Source organism: Schistocerca piceifrons, chromosome 3 (assembly GCF_021461385.2).
Source record: "Schistocerca piceifrons isolate TAMUIC-IGC-003096 chromosome 3, iqSchPice1.1, whole genome shotgun sequence".
Lineage (NCBI taxonomy): Eukaryota > Metazoa > Arthropoda > Insecta > Orthoptera > Acrididae > Schistocerca > Schistocerca piceifrons.
Genome location: NC_060140.1, coordinates 269,291,416 through 269,305,800, shown reverse-complemented (window position 1 = coordinate 269,305,800; position 14,385 = coordinate 269,291,416). Strand labels below are relative to the sequence as shown.

The window sequence follows — 14,385 nt, the reverse complement described above, 5'->3', positions numbered from 1 at the left end:
AGAGATTCAGGGAGAGCATAAGGGAGCAATTGACAGGAATGGGGGAAATAAATACAGTAGAAGAAGAATGGGTAGCTTTGAGGGATGAAGTAGTGATGGCAGCAGAGGATCAAGTAGGTAAAAAGACGAGGGCTAGTAGAAATCCTTGGGTAACAGAAGAAATACTGAATTTAATTGATGAAAGGAGAAAATATAAAAATGCAGTAAGTGAAACAGGCAAAAAGGAATACAAACGTCTCAAAAATGATATCGACAGGAAGTGTAAAATGGCTAAGCAGGGATGGCTAGAGGACAAATGTAAGGATGTAGAGGCCTATCTCACTAGGGGTAAGATAGATACCGCCTACAGGAAAATTAAAGAGACCTTTGGAGATAAGAGAACGACTTGTATGAATATCAAGAGCTCAGATGGAAACTCAGTTCTAAGCAAAGAAGGGAAAGCAGAAAGGTGGAAGGAGTATATAGAGGGTCTATACAAGGGCGATGTACTTGAGGACAATATTATGGAAATGGAAGAGGATGTAGATGAAGATGAAATGGGAGATATGATACTGCGTGAAGAGTTTGACAGAGCACTGAAAGACCTGAGTCGAAACAAGGCCCCCGGAGTAGACAATATTCCATTGGAACTACTGACGGCCGTGGGAGAGCCAGTCCTGACAAAACTCTACCATCTGGTGAGCAAGATGTATGAAACAGGCGAAATACCCTCAGACTTCAAGAAGAATATAATTATTCCAATCCCAAAGAAAGCAGGTGTTGACAGATGTGAAAATTACCGAACTATCAGCTTAATAAGTCACAGCTGCAAAATACTAACACGAATTCTTTACAGACGAATGGAAAAACTAGTGGAAGCCAACCTCGGGGAAGATCAGTTTGGATTCCGTAGAAACACTGGAACACGTGAGGCAATACTGACCTTAAGACTTATCTTAGAAGAAAGATTAAGGAAAGGCAAACCTCCGTTTCTAGCATTTGTAGACTTAGAGAAAGCTTTTGACAATGTTGACTGGAATACTCTCTTTCAAATTCTAAAGGTGGCAGGGGTAAAATACAGGGAGCGAAAGGCTATTTACAATTTGTACAGAAACCAGATGGCAGTTATAAGAGTCGAGGGACATGAAAGGGAAGCAGTGGTTGGGAAGGGAGTAAGACAGGGTTGTAGCCTCTCCCCGATGTTGTTCAATCTGTATATTGAGCAAGCAGTAAAGGAAACAAAAGAAAAATTAGGAGTAGGTATTAAAATTCATGGAGAAGAAATAAAAACTTTGAGATTCGCCGATGACATTGTAATTCTGTCAGAGACAGCAAAGGACTTGGAAGAGCAGTTGAATGGAATGGATAGTGTTTTGAAAGGAGGATATAAGATAAAGATCAACAAAAGCAAAACAAGGATAATGGAATGTAGTCTAATTAAGTCGGGTGATGCTGAGGGAATTAGATTAGGAAATGAAGCACTTAAAGTAGTAAAGGAGTTTTGCTATTTGGGGAGCAAAATAACTGATGATGGTCGAAGTAGAGAGGATATAAAATGTAGGCTGGCAATGGCAAGAAAAGCGTTTCTGAAGAAGAGAAATTTGTTAACATCGAGTATTGATTTAAGTGTCAGGAAGTCATTTCTGAAAGTATTCGTATGGAGTGTAGCCATGTATGGAAGTGAAACATGGACGATAAATAGTTTGGACAAGAAGAGAATAGAAGCTTTCGAAATGTGGTGCTACAAAAGAATGCTGAAGATTAGATGGGTAGATCACATAACTAATGAGGAGGTGTTGAATAGGATTGGGGAGAAGAGAAGTTTGTGGCACAACTTGACCAGAAGAAGGGATCGGTTGATAGGACATGTTCTGAGGCATCAAGGGATCACCAATTTAGTATTGGAGGGCAGCGTGGAGGGTAAAAATCGTAGAGGGAGACCAAGAGATGAATACACTAAGCAGATTCAGAAGGATGTAGGTTGCAGTAGGTACTGGGAGATGAAAAAGCTTGCACAGGATAGAGTAGCATGGAGAGCTGCATCAAACCAGTTTCAGGACTGAAGACCACAACAACAACAACAACAACATACAATTTGTGAACAACATAAAAATTCGGTTAGAAGAAAATAATAGAATCTGTGCAGACCATATAATCTGCATGGCCGAAGCAGTGGGGCGCTAAACCAGTGAACAAATAAATGTCGGTACACCACACTATTTGCTGCAAGATGGTATTATATTATATTTGGGCAGCACATCCGTTTCAATGTCGATGACGACATCCATTTATTTAATTGGTGTATGAATCCTGAGCCCTGTGTAATTGAGTCTATAGGAAAGCGTTGGCGAGTGACTTCCTGTTGGAGGTGGATGGAGGTGTAGACGATGTAGGTAGTCAACTTGTTGCTAAAACCCTTTATTAACACTCGTAAATAAATGTGGAGCATTGCGTTTGCAGGAAGCAGACAGCAGGTAGCTGACAGTGACCCTCAGTTCACAGCATGCTGGCATAGACTCCCCGAAATACACATTGCTAGGGGAAAGCAGCAAACGGCTTGCTAACTCTGCATTGTGATGGATGGCTACTGCTAAGTGACAATGGCACGGCAGTCACACAAGGGATAGGCAAGATCGCCCAGTGGGACTCCCCAGAGCATGAAACAAATGGTTCAAATGGCTCTGAACACTATGGGACTTAACATCTGTGGTCATCAGTCCTCTAGAACTTAGAACTACTTGAACCTAACTAACCTAAGGACATCACACACATCCATGCCCGAGGCAGGATTCGAACCTGCGACCGTAGCAGTCGTGCGGTTCCGGACTGAAGCGCCTAGAACCGCTCGGCCACCGCGGCCGGCATGAAACATGGACTCACAAATTGGAGAGCGACGGTGCTGAGTTCGCTAGTTCTTACTGTGTGTCTTGGACCATGGGGCAGCGGTGGGGGGAAAGTTGCCAGGAGCCCAGTAGTCCTTGGTTCGCGTCCTGAAAATTACGAGGGTGCCTACATTGGATGTATGGCACTGACTGGCACAGTTTGAGCATCGTAATATGGCCCAGTTCTATCAATGATGATCAGTTGGAGATTTTAATACCACTGTCTCTAGCTGAATGTGCAGAAGATGTGTTTCTGTGTAATGTGGAAATGTTTCAAACGGGGACCAGTGACAAGAGCCAGTGATCAATGTCTGTCTCTTGCCATACGGAAGTGGGTCATGTCGCAGAAGCTTCCTGAAGGTTGGTCAGTATCCCAGGCTATGAACTTGCAAAAGTTCAGTGAGGAAACGTCTCTCTCTGAAGAGCTGCTGAACAGGCAGATTGATATCAGCAGTTAGTGGCGGTGGTTGCGTGCTTGTTACGACTCTGGATTCTGGCTGTGTTCTAGGTCATTACACTTCCTCCCTCCTTAGATTAGTCTGGCCCACTGGTTCCAGTGATGATTGCGGGTAACTGGAAAATAAGTCCTGAGATGTAGCATTGTGTACTGTTTATCAACAACCCTTGCCCCTTCAATTCTCTTCACCGTGTGCCATCGAAATAACCATGTTCATAGCAGGTGCAATGACAACTATCGGTTTTGGTGCTAAGAATAGCCAGTGTGAGCCAATCATTCGGAAGAATTCAGTATCACAAGTGTCTGCACTGATACCTGAGTGGTCAGCGTGACGGATTGCCGTCCAACGGGCCCAGGTTCGATTCCTAGCTGGGTTGGGGATTCTCCCCACTCAGGGACTGGGTGTTGTGTTGTCTTCATCATCATTGCATCCCCATCCGGTGCACAGGTCACCCAATGTGGCGTCGAATGTAGTAAGACCTGCACCGAGGCGGCCGGATCTGCCTTGTAAGGGGCCTCCCGGCCAATGACGCCAAACGCTCATTTCCATTTCCAGTACCACAAGTAATGACTTCTCGGACGCATTTGGTCATGGGATTCTCGTAGCAAAACAAAGGATACACACATGACTCAGGAGGGAGACGGTGACTTGCCCAGTTTGGCAGTGCAGTAACTTCCTCAAATCATCCATCATCTTAAATGACGAAACTGACCTAGCAAACGTCCATTATAGGGAACCTTCAACCTTAAAATCAAATACCAAAACTATCATATTTACACACACACACACACACACACACACACACACACACACACGCACACACACACACACACATACTTGACAAAACAATAAAAGTACTGCACCATGTAACGTCGATGTTTTCCTTATAAGCTAAATTAGACATGCTAAGGATCCATTAACACTGCAAATAAAAATTTCATCAAACAGTCCTATAATGTACTACATAAACAAAATTATTCCTTTACATTCCCTCGCGAGGTTCTTTCATAAAAACATGACAAACACAGGCCTAACCATAATATATACTTACAAACATAACTAATATAACTAATATGAAAACATAAAAAATTAGCTTGCAAGGCCACCTCTTGACCTCAAGGCAAATGGATTCTGTGGAGCCACGCAGGATTAGCCGAGTGGGCTAAGGCGCTGCAGTCATGGACTGTGTGGCTGGTCCCGGTGAAGGTTCGAGTCCTCCCTTGGGCATGGGTGTGTGTGTGTTTGTCCTTAGGATAATTTAGGTTAAGTAGTGTGTAAGTTTAGGGACTGATGACCTTAGCAGTTAAGTCCGATAAGATTTCACACATTTGATGCTGTGGAATAACTGTAAATACATCCTGTTTCACTTGCGTAATTTTTACTTTTCTCCTTAATGTTTTCTCCAACCACTTCCCTTCCCACTTCATAAAGAGCTTAAAGCAAATGAAGCAATGGTTCCAGTTCACCCTGAAGTGGACGAATTCTTCCTGCATGCACCACTGTTCTTTGGGTAGTAAGTTGTTTGACATTAAACAGAGGTGATGTGTCGACCACTTGATAAAATCCTTGTTAACACACAATAACTCCTTAGTTTTTCTTTTCGGCATGTAAGTGTGAGATAACATAACCCACTATCCGACATGATACTTAGACAATTTTGCCTGTCTATTGTGGGTGCCTTCCAGTCGTTACAGAGCCTTTGCATTCATCCTTTTAACCTGGTACCAGATACTTTTTAACCTTGTAGTAAAACTGCGAATGTAGGATATACCTTCTCCTTGGGTAAATTTCCATAATTCGAAAGGGGAAGTCATTTTTTGGCCAAAAATAAATTCATATGGTGATAAGTCCTGATTTTCATGGATTTCATGTTATACGCTACTACTACATTTAGTAGCTGAATGTCCCAGTCATTATGATTACTATTTACATAATAACTTGGCATTTTCCCTATCATTCTGTGTACCCTTTTAGTCCTACCATTTGTTTGCAGGTGTAGTGCACTAATTTTAATATGTTTAAATTGATTAATCAACACAATTGCTTCAGTAAGTTGGACCTAAAGTTAGTGCCTTGGTCAGTTGGTACTGTCTCTGGCGTCCTGAATTTAAATATCCATTGGTTAACCATAGAGTGTGTTTCTGTAAATTGATTTGGTATGGCTATCATGACCACAAAAGTGAGAAATGATCAATTATTATTAACAAATATCGATTCGTGGTTGGTGTTTGCGCAAAGGGACTAAGAATGTCCATACCGATTATTTGGAATGGTCTATCTGCTTCAGGCAACTCTGTCATGGGATTCACTGAAGACCCAGCTCGGCTTTTTGAGTGCAAGGAATGCAGTTCATTATGTAGTAGTTTACATCTTGCTTTCTCTTCTGCCAGCAATAATTGTCTGCAGCACACCACTGAGTGGCCCATTGTACACTATATATCCTGCCAAAATGGAATCGTCAGCCTGCCTCAATACTTCATTCTGTGAACTTCCTGTCCCAAACATGCAGCAGCGACATCTGCTTTGATTGTAGAGCACTCTGCCACTCAGAGCTGAATTGCGCTCACCTCATGAACTGTCACAATCTGGGCCAGCAAACTGGGCTATGCACGATACTTCTGTGTTTATCCCAATACATTCAACAACACATACCCTATGACTAGGTCCATCAGCGTTACCATGAAATTTCACTGCATGATGTACAACCTGGAAATCAAATTTGCTTAACCATAAAGCCCAGTGGGTCAAATGACTAGTTGGATCTTTTTGTCCCAGAAGCCATTCAGTGCTGTGTGATTCATTATGACTACAAAATGTCAGCCATATAGATAACAACGAAAATAGATGATGCCAAAAATTAGTAAAAGCATTTCCTTTTTGGTACTCGAATAGTTCTTCTCCATCTTTCTGAGCTGTCTAGAAGCATAAGCTATTGTGTGATCTTTTCCATCTCCCTCTTGATTCAAAACACAGCCTAGAGCATGTTTGCTCGAATCATATGATAATATAAACCGTTTTTGGTACTCATGAAAGTGAGGAGGGAACCAGTGGTCAATAAATCTTTTAATCATTCAGATTCTCTTCACAGTCCAGAGTGCAGTGAAATTTTACTCCCTTCCTCAATAAATGTGTATGGATCTTGCAATCTCTACAAATGTTGGAATAAATTTTCTATAAAAATTAACAGTCCTCAGAAATTACTGTAGTTTCTTTGTGTATATGTGGTGGGAAATCCTTCACAGATTATATAAGTCATAGGTCAGATCACACGCCATCCTAGCTGATAATGTCGCCTAAATAGTGGGCCTTCTGTAATACCATACAACAGCTTTTCTAATTAAGGGTCAGTCATGGTGCAGGTGACCAATTGAAGACCTCTCATAGATGCACCACTTGCTTCAAGATGTCCTTGGAGAATAAAATGATATTTTATAAGTAGACCATATATCATTTTGGTTTTAGACCCTGTAGCACCCTGACTAATAACCATTAGAAAGTTGCCAGTGCGTTTTTCAAACCAAATGGCATCTGACGATACTGGTAGTTATCAAATAGAATCGAAACCGCTGTTTCAGATCGATCCTGTTATGCTACCTCTAATTGGTGGTACCCACTTCATAATTCCTTGCTGGCAAAACAACGGCATTCCCCCAGATTGTTCTAGAACCCTATAATGTTGAGCACTGGGTACACATTTGTAACCGTTTGTCTGTGTAAAAATCTAGAGGTTCAACAGAATCCATAAGCTTTCTTACCATCGGAGGATGCTTTTAGAATAATGACTACAGGTGCAGTTCAAGGTCTGGTGCTTTCCTGTGTCCAGGAGCTGTTGATAAAAAAACTCCACCATCTCTTGTTTTAGATAGTTGGGATTTGATATGGTTTTTTGTGTACAGGTAGTTCATTACCAGTTGGAATTCTGTACTGCACTATTTTCTTAGCTGGCAATTCTCCAGGCAGGTTAAACAATTCCACATATTCCTCTAGTAATCTCTCAATGTCTACTGTATCATGTCCTTTCAGATACAATACTTTTCCCATTAATATGATTAAACCGACAGCCTCTCCTGCTTTCGAGTATTCCAGTCTGAAATCCCTATTGAATATATCTTACTCTAACACTTCTAAGATAGCATTTCGTGATGTCTCAGCTCTTCTGAACCAAAATTGTCTATACTGACGAGCAACATGCGGCTTCGATAAATTTTCTGCACAAGAGATAAACTACAACAATGCACTTTTTCCATTTCCTCATTTCCCGGCAAGGGCTCTACCACACATGAAGTATTAATTTACAAATCAACTCATACATTCATCCTGGGTAGTTTTCCTGTTTCCTGTATCGTATCCCATCTGTAATACACTATGTACACAGCTTAGACGGCTTATGGGTATTCCCTGCGACAGTTTGATTCTTTCTGTAGTAAAACCAAGATGGAATAATATCCCATACAGATTTGCTATGTGCTGTTAAAGATCTATTTTTCTGTGATGTTTAATCAGGAATTCTAGCCTTCGAATTAAGTTGTAGCTTATGCCCATGCTAGAGATAACTTTCACACAAACTCTAACGTCGCTCCTTCCCACTTAGAAATCGAACAATGCTGAACTCAGCAAGTGAACATTGTTTTACATAGCCGTGTAGGCAAATTTATACCACTGGTTTCGCGAAGGGTGTACTGTGGCCATAGTTACTGGTAGCGTTGTTAAGTGGTCACACCGCCCCCAGTCCTGTTTAATGTAGCGATGCGAGTGTCACGCAGAGTCCACCTTGCAAGTGCTGATGAATACTTTCAATTGGAGTGTCCCACCTGCTTGGATCTTTCACACTGTGGGTTCCTACAGAACTACTGAATGTGGCACAGAGATCTACATCTATAGCATTATTATCTCTGCATTAAAAACTACTCGCTTCTCTCCCGCCCTAGTCACTAACTCAATGTCAACCAAAGCCACCACAGTTGCTACTGCCTCGTCCAAAGTTTTCAGGAATTCCATCCACACCTTTCGCGACATTTCAGCTTGTAGACACAACAAAAACGCATCAAGTGTCAGTTATTTTGATTCCTGCAAACTGGCCTAATTGGCACATCATCCATCAGTTCATACATATGAATATTGATTTTCTTGATACGGTCACAGAACCTTCTACCACTACTTCTTGTTTGTTAACTACACCATTGAATTGGTCTCCATAATACCAGAATGTGTTCTTTCTCTTGTAACAATCCAGTAACCCTTCCTATACGTTCACAAAGGACTGAGCATCCCACAATTTCTCGTTGCACAACACATATGTGATAGCATTCTCTATTAATATTAATGGAACAACACTTAACAACTGCTTGCTGTTCCTTTTCCTACCTTCATGGCCATATTCAAAGTATATAAAAAAATCTTCCCCATATTTTCCCGAGAATGGAGCTACCAGTGAGGCAGCATTAACATCAAGGATGGGTGGAGACACACTAGGAATTAATTGCTCCCTTCTTTCATCATTTAAACCTATGGAAAGCCACATTACCAGCTTGAACCTTAGTTGTAAAATACAGCAAATATTGAATCGCATCTTGAGTTGTTGCTCTTATACTGACAGACATTTTTGTTTACTGCTACCACCAAAAGCACACGACATACCCAAACGGAAAAGAAAGGAAAGGAAAAAACACAACCAGTCAGGCCCAAAACCTTAAAGTTGGAGTTATTTGTATTTTTGCGCTGACTGCTACTGCTGCTGCATCCTTTTCATTTCTGCCCTGCAGTGGTCAACCATTTCAACCACCAACAGTTATTTTGACACCAATATGTAACTGGATCAATGGGTGGGTTGCGCGAGTGGCTCGCTGCTGGAGGTGGGTAGAGGTACAGACGATGTAAGCAGCCAGCTTGTTGCTAAAACCCTTTATTAACAATGCTAGATAAGTGTAGAGCAGCTCATCTGCAGCAGGCAGATGGTACGTGGTAGGCGATGACTCTCGAATCGAAGGGTGCTGGCATCGACACACCAATGCAGCCATTCCTCATGGACAGTAGTGTACAACTTGAAACCTCTGCATTGCGATGGAAGGATGCTGCTAGGTGAGGATGACGGTGCAGTGGCACATTGGCCATTAGCCAGGGATAGGCAGGCTCACCCAGTGGGAGTATTCTAGGCATTTGACATGACTCACAGGCTGGAGAGTGCCAGGAGATAAGCTGAGTGGCTCTCACTGCATGTCTCGAGCTATGTGGCATTGATAGAAGTCTTCCTGCCAGAAACCCAGGCTGTAAGTCAGTGGTCCATGGTTCACGTTCCAGAGATGGCAGTGGCAGGTGTGTTATGTGTTTCAGTGTCACGTGGAAATGTCCCGAACAGGGGACAGTGATGGGAGCCAGTGACCAATGTCTACCTGTTGCCATACAGTAGTGGGTCAAGCTGCAGAATCCTCCTGAAGGTTGGTCATTGTCCTTGGCCACTGACTTGCTGCTGAGCAGGCAGGGCGATGTCCATGACTGCTGATGGTGGCTCCTTCCTAGTTATGATTCTGGGATGTGGCTGTGTTCATGGCAGATACACCTGCGAGATGATATGTGACACCAACACTGGTTGTAAAGATAAGAAGAAATATATGTTGTGGCTGAGGTGGCTTTACTAAAACAGTACTCCTCTAACAAATAAATTGTTAGTTTTTGTTCACGTGTATGGTGTTTGAGTTATGATGTCATTTAGACTGCCTGTACGTTATTCATGCCCTATTGTTTGGTCATGGAAAGATATAAGGAGAAATGAATTCAGCTGTTGTGTGCTACAGGTTATGTGCATGCACTGAAAGAAGACACTCGGGGTGGTGACTGATGGGAGTAGCCGAATCAGAAAATGTAAGAAAATCGCGTATGACTAGAGTGATATTTATTTATTTTGGGTCACTACAAACCTTTGAGCAGCATACAGTGCAGTGTACACAGGCATTGTTTTCATCGTTCAGTGTTGTCTTCATGGTGGTGAGCTGTGTTTTAACTCCACGTATCACTTCTGCTTTTGTATGCAAAAGTAGATGACTTACAAAACCTAGTATTGCCAACATAGCGTGGTTAAATTGACAGGATGGGGAAGCCGTCAATCCAAGTTGACTACCTATGATTTGTATCATTTCAGCAAGCCCGCATCAATGACCGCACCCAGTGTATCAAAGGAGTGTGCAAATAGTAAGTCAATAACGCCAGTACATTGGAGGCGTTACCACGTTAAGACTGTACGCTGCTGTTTTACAGGGCGACCCTGGTGGTGCCTTGGGGAGAAGATGGCGCGGCTGCAAAAGGTCCTGAGGGCTTCTTCTTGGTTCCTGCCTGCCCTCCAGAGCGCGTGTTGGACACGCTGGGCGCTGGAGACACCTTCTGCGCCGCGCTGCTGTCAGCGCTATCTGGCGGCCGCCCGCTGCAACACAGCCTGCGATACGCCTGCGAGGTTGCTGGTGCCAAGGTCGGCATGCAAGGCTACCGCGGACTTCGGGACGTTCTCAGGGAACGAAGAATAACTGTGGACCATTAACCAACAACCATATTATTATCAACTATTAAGACTGACTGGGACAGAAATTATGCTACATTTACATCTGTATCCCACAAGCAATCGTTCAGCGTGTGGCGGTGTGTGTGTGGGGTGCCACTATAATCAAGTGCCCTCCCACCTTCTCTTATTCTATTCGTAGGTGACATTATTCCTCCATATAAGCCTAATTTTCAGCAATTTTATTTTCCTGGTCGTTGTGTGGGATACAAATGGAAGTGTTTATGAATCCATATTCGTTTTGGAGCCTTCATTTTGATAACTTTAATATTAAAAGAGACTGTGATGCATGACGCGTTTTTTGTAATATTTCCCACAGCAGATTCTTGTTCAAAATGATTCAAATGGCTCAGAGCACTATGCGACTTAACTTCTGAGGTCATCAGTCGCCTAGAACTTAGAACTAGTTAAACCTAACTAACCTAAGGACATCACACACATCCACGCCCGAGGATTCGAACCTGCGACCGTAGCGGTCGCTCGTCTCGAGACTGTAGCGCCTAGAACCGCACGGCCACTCTGGCCGGCCAGATTCTTGTGCATTTGTTTTTTACACTTGGTTTCACTTTCAAGTCCATGACAATTTGCACAAGTCATCTCTGAATCTTTTCAGTTTTCTTTTCATAACACTACTTTGTAATGGCTCTATATTAATTCAAAACACTCAAGAATCTGTTAGACAAAAATTTTGTAGGTGACTTCCTTTGTGCTTGACTCACGCTTAGGATTATTCTAGTTATTAGCTATGTGCCATTAATTTTCCCTGCAAAGTAGATATAAATGTTTTACTTAAATCGTACTGGAGGAGTATTCTCCTGTGTAGACTGATTTCGCTGATGGGGTAGTGTAAGAACATGGAATCTTTTCGCAAATGTACTTGCATTAAGCGTTCATGACATTTATTCATTTTGAGGATAGCTACCATTTTATATACCAGGTGTTGTTATCACGATGTCTTCTTACAGTTTACTCATGAGTGTATACAAATGTATTGTCTGAAGTTACCTACCACGTCTTTCATAAGATGTCTCCCCTTTGAGAAAGACGTACTGCGTTTTGTAGGATAGAGAGTCCATAATACAATCGATCGCATACCTATTCTGATATGGACAAGTATTTTATTTATTAGGCGACAGAGTGGAACTGTAATGAACGCTTTTTGGGAATCAGTAAACAGGGAATTAGCAAGCTCCACTGCCTGCTGGATCTCGAGTACAAACAGAGTGAACTTACTTTCACACTTTTGAAGACATCACTCCCGTACTGTGAAAGGACAATGAATATCAAACATTACAAGAAGTGTTTTGTTTATACAAAACGTTGTGCAATATTTTCTAGATTTCTTTAAAAGTAAAATATTTATTTTTAAAAGGACACTAATAATAATTGCACCACACATTCGATACCAGATGGTAGATACAACCTGTCTGTTGGATCACCACCAGTGTGATCTAATATGAGATTCGACACTGGGGCGGTGGGAGAGGACAATATGATTTTATGTCTCTAGACCAATAAGTAGTGAGTATGTTGCTGATCTCTATTGATTTATTTACTTCAGGATTGGTATTTGATGCGTAATGCATCACTTGGGCGTTTTGTTCGTTTTATCTGAAGTAAAACTTTATGGTACATCATCTCAGTTCTATGATGGACAGTACATTACTAAAACAAAATGAACAATCTTAATTTCAGTAATAACATCAAATTGAATGATGAGTGATGACACACAATCACACAATTTGTGCAAACAATATAAATTTAGAAAATAAATTATAGTTTGAATAGTAAGAGATCTTCTAGTGGCTTATACAGCCTGTTACTGCTTAATCTAAATAGTATAAGCTGTATGGAGAACTGAGGAAATGCAACTAAAATATACTAAGAGAAAAGGAAAAATAGAAAGTAGTGGGGGATATTTGCTCGGTCCACATTGTAGCCAGTGGGAGTTGTGTCCTAAGAGTATACATTGTTCAGAAAAAACAGAAAACCTTGAATGCCTAGAAATAGGACTTTCATATTCACAGGAGATATACATTAGTATGTTCTGCAGAATGATTAGCATTTCAGTCACCTTGTTTGTCCACGTGTCTCATTGCCTAGTAGGCACAGGGTTCATCATGAGCCTTGATAACTTGTTTCATGCATGATGGCATCGACTCTTATAAGGCGTGCACGGCGTCCTGTGGTACAGCCATCCACGCTGCTTTCACCTGGAACCAAAGTTCATCTATAGTGGTTGGCGTTGAGTCGCAGCACTGCTCCCATTGTTTCACAATATCCCACACATTTTTGATTGGCGACAAGGTTGGTGATGTGGCAGGCCAGGGCAAGAGGCTGACACCATGTGACACCAAGAAGGCACATGTTCATACAACAACATGTGGTCGTGCATTGTCTTGCTCAAAAATGGCTTCTGGGGTGTTAAGGATACAGGGTACTTATAAATGGTGGAAAATAGTTTTTCCTGATTACATTGATATATGCATTATAGGATTTCAAATGAAAAATGACCTATACATGTCAAATTTTAAAGTTATGGTCATGTGTTCTGCCAGCCCCCTTTATTTCTGTTACAGAAACCAGTATTATTTCGAAAAGAACTATGAAGTTTTTGTTTCCAGCGATTATACATATGATAAATTGTATATGTTGGTAACAGCGCAGGTTTCTAGTGTCTGTAAATGATTATCTTCGCTAGTATTTACTTTTGTTTAGCTGAAGCAGTTTGTTCACGTGTTACTGAATGTTTGTTGCCCTAGTGCTGCATATATTTGTGGAAGTACGTATCCTTTAGTGTGCAATACATACGAACTATACCACACTTCAAGAAATTCAGTAAAAGGAAATTACGTGGTAACCAGTTCGCAAACAAAGCAACCCACACTGTTGAAAGTAACCCATGTATCAGTTCTTCAGGGAAGAAACTCCCACATGGTACGCCTCCTGGTGATTCAAATTTTTGTGTTAACAATGACGCTGTTTGTAGTGGATTTGTTGTTGTTGACGTGGGCATATTATCTTCTTTGACAAAGGAAGTGGCGTAATGTAAACAATGTGATGGTGTAGGCTGTCTGGAAATAACTGAACAACAAAGTAGCAGGAAGGGTTTAGCGTCGAAATTAGTTGTTCTGTTTAGAACCTGCAATAAATCTACCTCGAAAATGACTTCGAACATTGTGCATAATTAATACAATGTGAATTTTAAGTTAGCGAATGCAATGGGTGCAATAGGAAAAAGAAGAAGGGCTGCTGAAAGGCTTTGTGGTTTGATGGACCTTTCTGCTCCTCCTCCTCCTAGTAGGTTCAGCAAGTACATAAAAATGCTTTTAGCTGCCTTGACGGTTGTGTCTAAAGCATCTATGAAACGTGCAGTAGAAGAAACTGTAAATATTAGTGGAACTGGGGACATTGCTGTTGCATTTGATGGAACATGGCAACATTGAGGACATCGTTCCTTGAATGGTGTTGTAAGTGCTACTTCTCTGGAGAATGGAAAAGTTGTTGATGTTGAGTGCTT

General features: G+C 41.7%; 1 protein-coding gene across 1 annotated transcript in view; it reads left to right on the top strand.

The window, feature by feature from the left end:
- Positions 1-11,155, top strand: part of LOC124789480 (ketohexokinase-like) — an 87,709-nt gene extending 76,554 nt beyond the window's left edge. Inside the window, exon 5 of the mRNA XM_047256858.1 lies at positions 10,571-11,155. Within this exon, the coding sequence (XP_047112814.1) occupies positions 10,571-10,847 (277 nt within the window). The 3' untranslated portion in view covers positions 10,848-11,155. The remainder of the gene's footprint in view (positions 1-10,570) is intronic.
- The last annotated feature ends 3,230 nt before the right edge of the window (positions 11,156-14,385 follow it).